This window comes from Eurosta solidaginis, chromosome 1, assembly GCF_040869045.1.
Source record: "Eurosta solidaginis isolate ZX-2024a chromosome 1, ASM4086904v1, whole genome shotgun sequence".
NCBI classification, from domain to species: Eukaryota; Metazoa; Arthropoda; class Insecta; order Diptera; family Tephritidae; genus Eurosta; species Eurosta solidaginis.
The window spans coordinates 32,419,707-32,436,662 of record NC_090319.1 but is presented as its reverse complement, the minus strand read 5'-3'; the positions used below and the strand labels follow the sequence as shown (position 1 = coordinate 32,436,662).

Below are 16,956 nucleotides of genomic sequence, written 5' to 3'. Positions count from 1 at the left end.
TCTTGGGGGAAATGGGTAATGAGGGGGAACCATTGTATGTATGTATGTATGTATGTATTTATTTGAAAATTTGTTCCTAGCACAACAATTTTGACAAATTATTTAACAGTGCTAGTCATGAATAGCATGAGCTATAAAAATTGAACATTTATAATAATAAATTAGATTAATCAAATTAAATTAAATATAGCGGACAATAGTGAAATATTTATGTATATAAATGTAAATCTTAAAACTAAAGAAAAGTAGTTAATAAATATTAAAAGACAGCAGTAGTGATGATAACCTTTGGTTGGTTATAGATTGAATATTATTTAACAAACAAAGAAAGAAGACACAGAGAAAGGAAAAGGACTTAGAAATGAACATTTTAACAACAACAATTTGAGATCCAGTTTAAGAGTCGTTAAAAAATGATGTTAGCTCTTTTCTGAAGTGCAGAGCATTACTTAAGAGTCGAAGACTAGTAGGTAGCGAGTTCCAAAGACGTATTGCAGTAACAAAGAATTGGCGCTCAGAGGTTAGCGAGCGGTATCTGATGTGCTTAAGAAGAAGCACCGATCTTGATGATTGCAGAAAAATAAGCTTACGATATAGATAGTCAGGTTCCTTCGTGTGTATCAATTTATGGAGGAAGGACAGTGTTTTGACTTTTAAAAGATTTTCGAAAGAAATGTTTAGCAACCTTTCAGCATGTTGAGATACGTGGTCAAATCTTTTCAACCCATAAACATATCTAGCAATGTTGTTGTAAACAACATTTAGTTTGTTCTTGCACAGATAGTCACAGTTTGAGTAAATCACACAACCATGGAGTAGCGTAGGTATTAAGTACGCTTTAGCCAGAAGTAGTCGTATGTGCAAAGGCGTGAAATACTGTGTTAACCATAGTGTACGAAGCATTCCATACACTTTCCCAACCGTTCTAAAAATATGGTCTTTCCATGTCAATGTAACATTATACTTTTACATAAAATTGACAAATTTTATTCTTAACATTTATAATTGACTACGTATTCTCAATTACAAATTACGGTTTCCCGTTTCCATTTGACGCTTTCTCATTTACAAATGACTATTCTCATTTACATATTACGCTTCCGCATTTACGCTTAACTATTCTCATTTACAAGTGACTATTCTCAATTACAATTGACGGTTTCTAATTTTTAAATGACGCTTTCTCATTTAAAAGTGACTGTTCTCATTTCTATGTGACGCTTTCGCATTTACAATTGACAAATATCATTTCCAAATGACGCTTTCGCATTTACAATTGACAATTATGATTTACAAGTGACTATTCTCATATCGAAGTGATGCTTTCGCATTTACAATTGACTATTCTCAATTCCATACAACGCTTTCGCATTTGCATTTGACGCTTTCTAATTTACAACTGACTAATCTCATTTACAATTTACAAATCTTATTTTAAAATAACGCTTTCTCATTTTCAAGTAAGTATTCGAATTTTCAAATAACGCGTTCTGCTTTTAAAGTCACTATTCCCATTTTTAAATGACGCTTTCTCATTTGCAACTGGAAATGGTGTAGACTTTTACCCAAAATATGTAAATAATGCAAAATATCAGTTGTCTACAAAAGTGTTTGAAAAACACCATTGAACAAATAATTTAAGTAATCGAACAGCGATTGAACAGGTGATCGAGGCTGTTTACTATTGTGAACGCTTTTATCAAACATTCGACACTTGTATGGATTCGCAATGCACCCCTGTTTCCATATATTTTGTTTACATTCACGGCTGCCTTCCTCCCACGTAATTCCTACTGGGTAATTGTTTATTGCCTTATCTTTGGCTCCTTGATTCACGAACGCAATTTGGGTTGAACCAATTACAGGTGGCTACTTCCTTACCACAGTTTTCCTAAGCCAGCTGTAGCCCATTGTGGATTAGTTCTTCTGAAATGGATGACATAATCACAGACAAGCAGTTTTGGACTGGAGTCGGAATCTTGATTCAAAACTATCATGCAATTAATAGAAAAATATTCGGATGTATACTACATAAAGTGCTTAAAGTCAAAAAGGGAATTAAAATAATTAGCTGTAAAGACGACCAACAGCTGCAAGATATATGCTTGAATCGCACAGGATATGACGTTATTGAAATAACAGAAGCGGCATTCCATTCTTCTCTCAATACAATAAGCGAAGCTAACTCTAACCAAGACCAAGAACAATATGAAGGATTTATTTTGGTTTTTAAGTTTTTGACTAAAAAATTACAAAAAAACATTGAAGCTATTGGCAAAATAGGTGAGCAGATAAATTACATGTGCATCTTTTTACATTATTGACAACATATTTTGTTATTTAATCAGATTTGATCTGCAAAATATACACCTGTCAATTTTTAAGCGAAGATTTGGATGATTATTCCGTACAGATAAATAATGGCGAATTATTATTTAGCGCATTAGACCAACACGCATTGGACAAAAACAAAAGATGGATTGACTTTGTACTGAAACCAAAACTATTAAAATGGTGCAAGAAGCCGACTGTGGAAGCTTCAGATACCGGAGACGTGACGAAGCAACCGAAATCATTGCAATTAGTTGATTTGGAAAGCTACAACGAACTTTATAAATCACTTAAATGCAAATATGCACACAAAGCTTTAATGGTAAGCGAATAATTATTGAATTTACTGGTCTGAGATCATAAGTAAGATATTTTGTGCATAACCTTCCAGTATTCTCCTGACCGTACCGTAAATATTGTATATAATACTAGAAGACCCGGCAGACGTTGTTCTGCCCTAAATGTTGCCTATCTGCATACATTTTAATAAGCTTTTTCCGTCTGACTCTGTACTCGGGTCCACGTTTCGGCCTATATCTCGAGACCCTGTAAGTCGATCGCAACCAAACCTATGTAGTAACCACCGCGTGAGGTTTACGCAACTTGTGTGAAAGTTTGAACAAAATCTACCTACGCATCTCTTCAAACACCGGCGATCAACTAACACACATTTTAGCCTTTCTTTTTATATATATTGTAACGAATTTACTTGACAATCCTCTTATTTGCAACCTTCTGCTAAGTTCGAATCACTAAACTGTTGAATAAATAACTCCAATATTTAATAATGTAATATGGCCTTTATTAAAGTACTTCACAATAAATAACTACTATTGCCCGACAGATAGCGTGCTTAATTGAAACTAACTCTTGCGCCTCTACTGGTGTCGCCTTTTATACTCTTTGATTTCCTCGTTCGCATCTTCTAGGCGCTTCCATTTCCAGAATCTACTAGTTGGCCATCAGCTATCAAATTTCTCAGCTGTAACTACAGATGCACGATTTTATAGCTTCTGTTGTTGTTGTTGTTGTTGTAGCAATGCTCGCCTCTAACGGGAGTCCAAGGAAACTTGCCGTTTCAACAGGGGTGGACCATAAGGAAAGGGGTGTTAGAGGCGTTGGTTCCACATTACAATTGAAGAGATGGTTGGTGTCATGTGGGGACACATTGCAAGCGGGGCATACATTTTGTATGTCGGGTTGATTTTGTATAGGTAAGAGTTTAACCTGTTACAGTATCCAGAACGAAGTTGAGCAAGAGTGACACGCGTTTCCCTGGGGAGTATGCTTTCCTCTTCCGCGAGTTTTGGATAATTTTCGTTAAGTACTGGATTCACCGGGCAATTCCCGGCATAAAGGTCCGACGCCTGTTTATGGAGTTCACCAGATGGAGATGACTCCTTAAGCCGCTAGACGGTGCTGGTTCATCAATCAGATGTCTGTTGGGATACCCAGGTTTCTGGGTACTCAACAGGAGCTGTTTGGTCAGCATCTCATTTCTCTCCCTGCTGGGGAGTATTCCGCCTCATTATGCAGATGGTGTTCTGGGGACATAAGAAGACAGCCAAGTACTGCCAGCGAGGGATTTGTGGATTTTGTTACGGCTCTGAATTCTCGGAACAATTGCGGCTGCGTGCTCACCAAAATGTAGATCCTGATCAAACGTCACACCCAGCACTTTGTCAAAACAAAGGCGATGGAAACTTTGTCTTTGTGCTTAGTCGGATTCGATAGGGACTTTACGGTGGACCAAAGTTTACCCACACCGGTAGAGAGGTTACAACCTCTTAGGTGCTCCTCCCATTTCGCCCGCTTGTGTTCATCCACAAGCAATCTGATGCGTTGGGGGTCGCCTGGATCAAGCTGTCGTATAAGTTCACGTTCTCTCGCTAAGTTTGCGGCCTCCGCCGGGAAGTGGGGCCGGTTTTCGGGAATTCTCCCGGCGGGAATGAAATGTGCCGAGGCGGATTCAATAACCTTGCGGAAGGCACGCTCCCCTTGGCGAGCATCAGTCGGGATAGGGAGTGCAGCAAAGCGGTTGTCTGTAAAGGATTTATATTCTTCCCATTCCCAAGGCAGTCGGTTCTATGTACCGGAGCGACTCGGGATTTTTCCCGACCATGGACTGTCATTTCAGTGTGACCCCATCTAATTTGTTTCGTCCCTCCCACAAATTTTATAGCTTCTCTCATTGCATACTTTCGGGAGTATCTCAGATATATGCATGTGGTTGTGCGTTGCTTCTCAGCTGCGTATACGTACATATGTGTAGACATAATGATTGACTCGTTTATGTAGATACAAGTGACTGTCTGCTTTATTGTTGTTGTGACTTCATTTACTTAGCATCAGACTAGGGATGTGAGTATCACTTACTGTCACTCATACTCGTCACAATATAGATTTTTATATTTCACACTTCACTATAATATTAAAACGAAATGCAGATTTTCGTTGCTTTTGAAATTCGGCTTAAAAATTGCACATGGAACAACTAAAGACTCTCCTGAATTAAAAAAAGTCATAATACCTCTAAATCGCGGCCCCCTCAGAAACCCCGGGCCGGGGCTAACCCCCGCCCCCACCTTCGCGGGCCTGGTGATGTGCTATACTTGATATCATGCGCTATAATATTTTTTATTGATAAGCACGTTGTTTAATTAAACACCAACCAATTACACGGAAGTATATCCGCACCACCTGAAAATGTGAGCGCGGTGCGTATACGTAACATTTTATTATTACGTATAAACAAATAAAAAAATTTGCAATAATATTGCGACTATCCTATATTTCAAGTTAGATCGAACTACACACGGGGTACAAATTCAAAATCGGTTCAGTAGTTTAGGAGTCCATGGGGAACAAACATAGTGACACGTGATTTTTATATATTAAGATATGTCTAAAGCTGGGGTTTAAGGGTTTTTGCGGCCCAAGGCTTTCGGGGAGTGTCCTTATCGCTACAACAATAACCTTTCTCTTTTTAACGATAAGACTCACTGGGAGTTCCAGGGAGATTTTGATAAAAATTTCGCCCATTATGCAAGTCAAAGTAAAATAGCAACTACAAGGAAAGCCTTCCTCTTACACTCCATCTAAACCGCTAACTATGTGCTCGGAAATCGTCCGAAGAACCAGTCTAAGAACCATACACGTGCTTTTACGAAACCCTCAATGCCACTTAGATTCTAGTAGCAGGCAATGAAACGGAGGGGAAGTGCATAACGAGTCAATCACACAGGGACCGTACCGTGTTTTACGGTATTATTATTTATTATTACGGCGTTTTAAGCCTAAAACTTAGATTATTACAAATTTTTAAATACATTTTAATAATAATAGGATTCCAGCGTTTGGGGTGTCGGAATACATGAGATTCCGATCAGCACGGGTACTGGTGGTCCCAACGGGCGAGTCTTGGAGTCATACCATTGGGAGGTTGGAGGGACGTGTTCTCAATTCCGCCCTACTCCAAGACGTATGATTACCCAGTTTTATTATTTATGCTGTCGGAATGCATTTGATTCCGGTCAACCCAAAAGCTAGCAGCTCAGAGGAATAAGCCACTGTTGTTGTTGTTGTTGTAGCGATTAGGTTACTCTCCGAAGGCTTTGGGGAGTGTTATCGATGTGATGGTCCTTTGTCGGATACAGATCCGATACGCTCCGGTAACACAGCACCATTAAGGTGCTGGCCCGACCATCTCGGGAACGATTTATTTGGCCACATTGAACCTTCACGCCATCTCTCCCTCCCCACCCCCCAGTTCCATGAGGAGCTTGGGGTCGCCAAAGGCCCTCTGTTAGTGAAACGGGATTCGCCGCTCGAAGGTGAGGTTGACAATTGGGTTGGAGAAGCTATATATTGCCCTACACAACCCCTTGAATCCCAGAATAAGCCACTCTTATCGGACGGTTGGAAAGGACGTGTTTCCAATCCTCCCTGTACCAGCTTTTATGTAAACATAATTAATTATAATATATCATTGTTGTAGGAATATACGTGATTCAAATGAACACTCCAACTGATATTTTCAGGAATTCTTTCCTAATTTGATTGCGAGCAATATATGTATTTTACCTGATGCATAAGGTTCCTCTGTGTCTATTTGGATTGCCGTGTACGCTCAAGGATCAGTAACATGAAATATAGATACAAAATATTTTATCTTATTGGAAGGGTGCAATATTCTAATAAACTTTTTTTGAAGGTGTTTAAGTTTTCACAATTTTTAACATGATTAGGTAGTTCATTAAAACATTTCAGGCCTTTGTAAAATATATTTTGCTTGTCCATTTCTGTTTTGAGAAGAGGTAATCTAAAATTATTATTTTCCCTGATTATGTAAGAATGGGTTTCATTCACATAAACAAGTTTGTCACTTAGGTAGGCTGGTAATTTACCATGCTTGATATAAAATACAAATTTCATACTATGGTAAAATATCAACTGTTTCACGCTCAGCCAGTTTAGTGCATCAAGCATACTCTTTATGTAGGTGTCGTACCTCACTTTCAATATAAATCTCATAGCTTTGTTTTGCATAATTTGTAACCTGTCTACTTGTGTTTCATTGGCAATAAAGAACATTGTAGGGCAATATAAGAAGTGCGGTTCTATGATGGATCTATAAACTTTCAACTTATATTTCTTACTAATAAGTTTACACGATCTCTTCCAAAATCCAATTTTTTTGCCCATTTTGGCAACAATATAATCAATATGATCTGTAAACCTCAGTTTATTGTCAATCAGGATCCCTAAGTACTTAAATATTTTGACATCCTCAATGCTCGTATTCATTATTTTTAGATCAAAATTAAGTGATTCTCTATTGGTCGTCCTAGATAAAACCATGAACTTAGCTTTGTTAACGTTAAGCTTGAGTTTATTAGTGCAAAGCCATCTATACAATGAGTCCAAATCTTCTTGCATTTTGCTCCTTGCTATTGAAATGTCCGTTTCATTTACGGTACGTGACCGAAATCTATTTTTAAGTTTGATATTAACCGCTTGAGTGAAAATGGTTTCCGATACGTGATCGTATAACACGATACGGCCGCAGGTGAAATGCAATTCTCTAAAAGAAACTTTCCTGCAGCAACCCTTTAAACTGCAACCTGTATAACGCAGGTTTACTGATGTGGGGGGTACTTTGGCTGGTATGAATTCGATACGGTCCGGCACAACAACCTTAGTAATAGGTTGACTCTGGAACCTTCGAGTCTGGATTTCAAAAAATTCCATACTCCGTTGTGATCGGCAACTTCGTTCGGGACAAAAACTATAAATAGATTAAAAAACTACATTAATTTTTTATTATTCTAGTGTTGGAAAACGGCAAAAGAGTCAACGGATCCATTGAAATTCATTTACGAAGACTTAGCGATATCTGCTTATTTAATCTCTGTGTGGAAACGAGTTGGTCCACCAACAGGGTTTGCTGATCTGGGTTGTGGTAATGGTTTGTTGGTATATATACTATCAGAAGAAGGTTACAATGGGTATGGTTATGATGTACGTGCACGCAAAATATGGTCTTGTTATCCAAAAACAACACGTTTAATTGAGCAAACAATTGAGCCGCAAATATTTAAGGCACCTGAAGATGTAGATTGGCTTATTGGTAATCACTCTGATGAGCTTTCACCATGGGTGCCCATTTTAGCAGCAACAAGAAGCTTTCAAACGCATTACTTTTTGCTGCCATGTTGTGCTTATGAATTATCAGGTGCAAAATTTCAACGGCGCAATACTGGCAGTAGTGTATATAAAGATTTCTATGCTTATTTACAGACGCTTTCTCAAAAATGCGGCTATGCGACACTTAAAGATCGCTTAAAAATCCCCAGTACAAAGCGTTTAGCATTAGTAGGATATGAACGCACACATTCTAGGGATGATTTCGATAAAAAGCTAAAAGAGATTGCAAACCTAGTTGAAGAAGAGCGTATGAAATATGGTAACGGTATATCAGAAGTTGACATTAAGTTGCGTGATAGGAATGAGTTAGTACGAAATTGTACTAAAATTGATAAAAATATTATAGATGCATTAGTTTTGAAAATATTTCAACAACTATTATCCGCTGCAAGCATAATGCCTGAAAAAACCAATGAAGAAGCTAATAGATGGCAATGCGGGAACGCTTTGCGTATGTGTGAAATTGTTAAAAGTTTGGATAAGAATGAGTTGCAAAATATTAAAGCGGAATGTGGTGGCATCAAAACTTTACTACGTAATAAACATGAAATATTTGAGTTTATTGAAAAAGAACGCGTTCGCGTAAGGAAACCGCAGTTACACGTAGCAACGCAAGCAAAAGAAAAACTGCAAACGGTTAAGAAACGTAATTGCTTCTTTTTCTTACATCATCCCGATGGATGTCCTTTGTTGGATGAACAATGCTCCTTCATACATTGAGATTTAGTCTATGGTCAAGCTGGAATTGCATGATGAAGTGTCCTTGGTAACGTCGTGGCTTGCCAAGTAGGTGTAACCCGATCAAGGATAAATTCATGTCATCAGTAATAATAGAAAGACTACATTTATTTAAATAAGATTTTAATCAAGTTTTTAATTTCTGGGCTATTATGTGTATATGAATCCAAAATAATTAATACAAAACATGTTATATGCATTTACAAATTGTATACATCATAAGCACTTGATTAATGTACACGTTTAGATATTCTGCTTCATTTCGTTCAGCGGAACGCGTGATATTAGTACAATGTATAATACAATTTCTTATTTATAAGAAAACGTTTAGTATGTATTGTTTGAGTTCAGAATCGAATGCAATCCACTAATAATATGCATATAGCACAAAAGAGATATTGAAATGTGGCATTATCACTACGTTTATTACATAAACGTATAAAATACAAAGTAACTAATTTTAAATTTAAACATAGAACAAGTAATCATTCAGTGGAAATAATTATATCTTACACCAATGATGATTAACATCCTCTTTTACGCTTTTTTAAACTTCTATTTGTAGGTAGTTGCATCACTTCATTTAACGTGAGCTGTCCGAGCTGTTGCTTCGTCGGCGACGACGTATCGGGGAGCGTGAGCGACGGCGTGGTGAACGTCTACCACCACGTGGAGGAGAACGTCTGCCGCGATTATTAAAACGGTTAAATAGTGGCGGTGAACGCCAACGATTGGCAGGACGTCGCATTATGGGTGAAGGGCGTCTGACCACTGTACGTATTTTTGGTGCTAATACCGGTGATACTGTAACTTCTTGCCCATCAATTTGTCCTCCGTCCATTTGTTTCATAGCTGCTTCACATTCCTCAGCTGTTGCATACTCAACATATGCAATGCCGCGTCCAAAATTTGGATGAAATCGATCTGTTGGAAATTCTACATTTTTCACCTCCCCAAAGCAACTAAAAATTTCAGCTACATGATCTTTGGTTACGTTGCGTGTCAAACGTCCAACATGAATACGTGTAGGTTTGGGTGTAGGTGATCGTGAGCGTGTACGTTCACGTCTCTTGGCTGCTGGGCTGCGTTCAGCAGAACTGCGTACCCGACGACGAGACCCTGAACGTGAACGCTTGTCACGTTCGCGTTCCTTGGAACGTTCACGTTTAGTAGTTGTAATGTCACCACCACTTCGATCGTTCGATGTACGTCGGGCACGTTCACGTTCCTTGGATCGAGAACGGCTGCGTGAACGACGACGTTCACGTTCATTACGCTCTCTATCTCTGTCGCGATCTCTATGGTCTGTACGATCACGTTCTGTACGCTCACGCTCACGATCTCTGTCCTTTGATCGCGAAGTGTCTTTGCGTGCCTTGTTTACGGTCCGTGGTGATTTAGAGCGGCGCGGTGAACGTGAGCCACTTTTGCGTGCTGTAGTTGTATTACCTCCGCCGCCGCCGCCACCGCTACCGCCTCCACCACCGGCAGCACCTGGCCGACGACGCTTGTTTGCACTACGATCTGTGTCACTAGAGGATGATGATGATGACGAAGATGAACCACTTGTACTGGATGAGCTAGACCGTGAACCAGATCCAGAGCTGCTTCGCGATGAACTGCTATCTGAAGAACTGAAAAAAAGAACATGTTACCAACAGACATAATTATATTAAAATATTAATTACAAAAACGCACCTGCCACTACTATCGCTGCTGGATGATGCCGAACCACGCCTTCTACGTTCACGGTCTCGCCCACGGTTTGAAATCGATGATGAGGTTACTTTTGGTTTTACATCTTTTGTCGTGTTATCTTTACCGTCCTTTGCATCTTTTGCCGCCTCGGCAGATGGCGAGCGCTCGTGAGCCCTAGAAAAGAATGCAGGCCAATGTAAATTTGTAATTAATACTCATATATCCAATGCTCTAAATACTTACATATTTTTGACTGAGTACAAAACTTTATTTTTTATCAATTTTTATGTGAAGCACGGAAATTATGAAATTTTCGCTAAAATGGCCACAAACTTCGCGTTTTGAGTTTTTGAGTGACGTTTTGTCAACCGGTATGAGAAGGAACGAGACGACTAGCGCTACCATTTCGAACATCATATTCTAATCGAACACACAGCACTGCCAGCTCAAGACAAAACACGAAAATACCAGCTTTAACAAATGATATGTTCCAATAAAGCGTGATCCAAATAGGGATAAAAATTTAACACACATACCCATCAAAAAACGCGTGTACCCATAAATACTGTAAGAATACTTCTTCAGAAGTATAGGAGTGATCCAAAACTAATCTGTATTAATACAAAAAATGTGCTCCAATTAACATTGCGATGTCCTAGGAGAGGAGTAGGTGAAGGTGAGGGGAATATTTAGAATAAGGTGCCACGATTTTCCAACTTTTCTTTTTTTCGAGGGGTGGCGGGGGTCCTAAAAATCACAAAATTATCATCCGCAACTCTGAAATATAAGCCTTTTAATTTCCAAATTTAGTAAAATTTCAACTTAAGTCCTGCACTTAAAATTCGGGTCGCTCATGTCGATAGCGGTACCAAAAGACGTGTATTTGTGTCAAGATTCTGAATCCGAAAGCAGAAACTACATTTTTTTTAAAAGTTATTCGCTGAAAACCCGTCGGTACTATTGTCGCTTTTTTCGTTGTTGCAATTAAACAAACGAAAACAAATGAAGGTGGTGAATAGTGTTGCCAGCTCCCCAACAATATCTTTTTAACTTGGTAGAAGATTATAAGGTGGTGACACGTCGACATAAATGCAAACAAACATACACTATCAATGTATTTTGCTTTGTAATTCTCTGAATAATTTGAAATTAATGTATTTAATTGGAACAAATGCAGAATACATACATTTGTCAAAAAAAAAAAAAAAATTGGACTTTATAGATTTTTATGCTGATTCCAACGGTAATTCTGCGTAGAACACCTTTCTGCATAGGCGGCCTTCGGCCGCGCTTATAAAAAATAACCCTGGGCTACGCCATGCCAAGTCCGGGTGTGTGGTATAACCGTGGCTACCGCCACGGTGATGTCCTTCTGCGTAGAACACCCTTCTGCGCAGCACCCCAAATAATATTAGACTACAATTATTAAAAGTTTTTTACAAAAACAAAATACATTAATAGTGTATGTTTGTTTGCATTTGTGGCGACGTGCCACCACCTTATAATGTTCTAACAAGATAAAAAGATATTATTTCGGAGCTGGCAACACTATTCACCACCGTCATTTGTTTAATTGCAACAACGAAAAAAGCGACAATAGTACCGACGAGTTTTCCGCGAATAACTTTTAAACGAGATAAAAAAATGTAGTTTCTGCTTTCGGATTCTGAATCTTGACGCAAATACGCGTCTTTTGATACCGCTATCGACATGTGCGACCCGAATTTTAAGTGCAGGACTTAAGTTGAAATTTTACTAAATTTGGAAATTAAAAAGTTTATATTTCATAAACTAAGAGTTTCCTAGAGTTGCGAATGATAATTTTGTGATTTTTAGGACCCCCTCTACCCCTACAAATCAGCAAAAGTTTGAAAATCGTGGCACCTTATATAAAATCCAACCCGAAGGTGATCCCACTCTCGCTTTATTTGTGAGTATTCCATAGAGTACATACGTTAGAGTACTTCCAAAGTACTTTCACTGTAGTACTCCATAGAGCACCCACAGAGGATCATATGCCAAAGTCCTAAAGAGGAATTGTGTCGGAAATAATTATCGGACTGAATTTAATTTAAAATGAAAGTAAATTAAGAGGGGCAATACAACTTGTATATTTTATACTACGAATATTCTTATGTTATTTAGCATTTGCGTGAATAAATAAACTAATATTTCTCTATATTATATAGAGTTGGGTCACTTCGCTCTGAACTTGTTCAATTGACCGGGTCTCTCAACTGAACAAGTGAACTAGATCTTCGATTAAGGTTCTATTTGTTCTTTTAGTTCATTTGTTCTTTAGTTCGTTTTATCTAATGTTATTCTTTCTCTCTTCTCGTTCGCGAACATTGTAAATTCATACATACATACGTAGAAATTCACAGTGAGCACGAATGTCGATGATGCCAGATATGTGTGGTCATCTTTGTGTGTGGCACTGCTACAACAATATATGTATGGACTATTTATGAAAAACATGTTTTGTAAGAAACTAATTATTACATTTATTAAACTTGAAAAGTTCATATTTACAATTTGTGTCTGTAATCTTTCAATTTGTAACTTTTTTTGAAGTTAATTATACATATATATATTAACTTATTTATTCATAACACATTTAAATATACCTACTCAAAGCATTGCTGCATACACACCCCCATCTATACTTGTTGGCTTCTTTCGCGGGTGCGAGCAGCACTGAACAAATTTGCTTGAAAAAAAAGAACAGATGCACAAAACGAACAACTTGTTCGTTCATCAGAAAAAGAACGAAAGATTCGAATCTCTGAAAAGAGAGAAAAACACAACTCTAATACTATAGTATGTATACAACATTTGGATGTTGAATTCCTATCCGTATCTGGACCTGGATCACGCTTCATTGGAACGGCACAAAAGTTGACCAGAGTGTAAAGGGCCAATTAATGGTGATTTTAAAGGGCTACCCTGCAAAAATCGTTGGATCATGTGGTCCACTGGAGTACTTACCATTGTAGTCCACTGTAATGCAGGAATGGACCAACTCATGTTTCTACACGAACATATTGTAAGCCGATCATTGCTCGTTTTTAACGATTGTAATCACTACACGATGTTTATTGGACAGTGGGTACTCCATGGATTACTCTGATGTAATGCGGAGCTGGAGTATATGGTGTTATGGTATCGCATTTACAGTGGAAGCAGTAAGGAAGGAGGTCGGCATGATGTGTTGGTGCACAGTGGCTAGTCATTGTCGGCTGGGGCGGGTCCTTGCCAACCTTACTGTTCCTTCGCCATAATCAGAAAAAAAGGTCATATCATGCCTTTAACTGACAAAAGCGCAGAACTAATTCAAAACGCTCAAATGGACTAAAACAACATCCGGTGGAACCGGATGTCACGGACAGACCGTTAAAACATTCAAAATTTAAACTCAAAATTCAAAAAAAAAATCTAACGCAACAAAAATTACCGAAACGGACATGACCGGTTACTAACTCTAAAATCAAAATTCAAAAAAAACCTGCTGAAAAATAAAATTGCAAAAAAAAGCTGAAAATTAAAATGAAAAAAGAAAAGGGCCGAATATATATAGGGGGCGCCGCGGGTGGTGTTGCGACGCCCGGTGCATATGTCCCACCCTCAAAAAACCATGGCCACCGACATTTTTTTTTGACAAGAGTTATAAGCGCTTGGTGTGAAAAAAAAATTGTAAATAAATGTGCTTATGAATAGTAGATATATTACATGCAAAGTAAAAATTTGGTTAAATGCTCGTTTTCTTTCATTCACAAACCCATTCTAGGGCTATACAGTTTGGATACAAATTCCGATAATTGGGGCCCCCTTACAAAATTAATATGTTGTTGTAGTAGAACTTATTTTTGAGTTGAACAAAATATCAATTCGGTATAACGCATAGTATAATGACACTAATATGTAATATGTACTAAGAAAATTTGTTATAAACGCAATTAAGAATAAATTTGGGGTAAATCATACTCCTCGAAGAAATTGTTTCACATATTCCAGTAAAACATAACTTTTAAATTTATAGGAAAATTAACGGAATCGTTTTACATGTTCAGGTAAAACGGGTACTTTTAAATTCATGAAAAATTAACGAAATCGTTTACATGTTCAGGTAAAACGTGAACTTTTAAATTTATGGTAAAATTAACGAAATCGTTTTACATGTTCAGGTAAAACGTGAACTTTTAAATTTATAGTAAGACTAACGACATCGTTTTACCTGTTCAGGCAAAATGTGAACTTTTAAATTTATAGTAAAATTAATGAAATCGTTTTACATGTTCAGGTAAAACGTAAACTGTTTTGCATTTACCAGTCAGTGCTGGTATTGTTTTGTTGTTTTTTTTCCTCTTGCTTCTAAGTTAATTTTAACTTTTATTTATTTTTTATTTATTTATTTTCTAAGTTAATTAAACCTATCTACTTAACTTTACGTTACGTCTACTTTTTTTTTTTGCATGGTATAATAAGTTAACTTTACTACAAGTGGATGCAGCTTGCTCTCTTTAACTTAGGTATATGCATGTATGTATGTATTACGTGTTAAGATTCTATACTAGGGTGATAGCCTTGAATTTGAATATGTCTGTATATTAACAATATATGTTGTTGCAGAGTCAAAAAAAAAAATTAAAGAACAAGGTTGAGACTACAAATACGTATATTTAGTTCAGTATTGGAACGAACTCACCGCTTTAACCGCTGATATTCGTTGTCGCATTTGGGATGGCCGCAGGCCGATGTTCGCTGCCCTGTGGTTGTTATTTTAGCTGGTGTTGTTGTAGCCCATATGGTCGTAGCTGATAAGGTTGCGGCTAGTATTGTTGTAGCCGTTATGGTCGTAGCTGATAGGGTTGCGCTAGCATTGTTATAGCCGGTATAGTCGTAGCTGATAAGGATGCGGCTAGTATTGTTGTAGCCGTTATGGTCGTAGCTGATAGGGTTGCGCTAGCATTGTTATAGCCGGTATAGTCGTAACTGATAAGGATGCGGCTAGTATTGCTGTAGCCGTTATGGTCGTAGCTGATAAGGTTGCGGCTAATATTGTTGTCGGTGGTGCCCGTGATAATAGTAGGCGCCGTTGGTGGTGGTTGGCGCTTTGGGTCGAGGCAACCGAGTGAACCGGGTGGCGATAAAGCTTCGTGCTACCCTTTACGAGCCGGATGACTCGGCTCTTTGACGTTGATTGTATTACGCGGCAGCGTACTGCTGGCCCTGGAGGCAGAGGTGGTGTCGGACGCTTTTCTGCAGATGGTAAGGTTCTTCGTAAACGTAGAGGAAGGGGTTTATCTCACTAGGTGTGACTGCGAACGCCGACCTACTTCAACTGGATCCTGTGTCCACGCAACACAACCGGTGCAAGGTTTATTACCACCCAAAATAGATGCGTAGGAACGAGATTTGTCGGAAAGAACGGTTTCGGTGCTTTGCGCTATCGACTCTTTCCTAGTTTCTGGACAATCACCAGCTTACGCGCACAGCCGGCTAGGATGTTTTGTGATTAGTTGAGTATCGTTGGGGATGCGCAGTGAGCAATAAGGTTACCAAAGCAGTATAGTTGAGTATCGTTGGGGATGCGAAGTGAGCAATAAGGTTACTAAAGCAGTATATTAGCGGAACTTGACGCCTTTGCTGCTGAAGTTATGCCCCTAGATGTTATATATCCCGTTTGTATAATTGTAGGGTCGCCAAAATTTCACTCACGCAATTTTCCACCTTACCTCTTTTTCTTTTTCTTTTTGCCGGACACTGATGGCAATTTTCGCTAGTGATGGCCCGTCTGTTTTTTTTTTTCCCTTGTTTTTCGATACTTTTTATCGCAACTTTCGCCCCATCACTAGGTGTGTTCGCGCGAATACGCTCCCAAGTGGATCGTAGCCGTAGACCGTAGCAGCATACCGTAACAATGGTCCAGTCCTAGGACATCGCAATGTTAATTGGACCATATTTTTTGTATGAATTGTGGTTAATTTTGGAGCACTCGGTTTGTCTATAGCGAGTACTCCATACATGCATGCATGGAGTACTCGCGATTTTTGCAGGGTAATTAAACTTCCTTAACCCTAACGCCATAGTCGTAACCATACTCATATCCATAACCATCTCCAATGTGATCGACTAATGGTACATTAACCTAAAAATCGTGAAAATTTCATAAAAATGAAGAAACCGCAAACAATTACAAACATATTCCACAAAAAATAAGTCTCTTAGTCATAACGTAAGGATTGGCGTTTACAGTGAAGGTTAAGCGAGATGCGAATGAGACCAATGTAAACGCTTTTAAATGACTGTTGTTGTAGCGATAAGGACATAGCGATAAGGATATGTTGTTGTTATAGCAGTGCTTCGCCCCATCCAATTGATGCGATTGATCACAAATTGTTATCAATATCCTCAAACGGTAGTCCAAGGAAACTTGCTGTTTCAACAGGGGTGGACCATAATCAGAGGGGTGTTAAAGGCATT

At 38.5% G+C, this 16,956-nt stretch overlaps 2 protein-coding genes across 2 annotated transcripts; one reads left to right on the top strand and one right to left on the bottom strand.

Annotated features, from left to right (window-relative positions):
• The first annotated feature begins 1,817 nt into the window (after positions 1 to 1,817).
• On the top strand, positions 1,818 to 9,297 carry LOC137251008 (probable tRNA (uracil-O(2)-)-methyltransferase). The gene is made up of 3 exons (XM_067784845.1): positions 1,818 to 2,283; positions 2,349 to 2,653; positions 7,663 to 9,297. Exons 1-3 carry the CDS (start codon positions 1,932 to 1,934, stop codon positions 8,755 to 8,757), a joined length of 1,752 nt encoding a protein of 583 aa, XP_067640946.1. The 5' UTR covers positions 1,818 to 1,931; the 3' UTR covers positions 8,758 to 9,297.
• Positions 8,882 to 10,870, bottom strand: RnpS1 (RNA-binding protein S1). The gene is made up of 3 exons (XM_067784857.1): positions 10,717 to 10,870; positions 10,474 to 10,647; positions 8,882 to 10,409 (listed from the first exon to the last, which is right to left on the bottom strand). Coding segments are annotated over exons 1-3 (1,227 nt in total). The 5' UTR covers positions 10,719 to 10,870; the 3' UTR covers positions 8,882 to 9,358.
• Between the last annotated feature and the right edge of the window lie 6,086 nt (positions 10,871 to 16,956).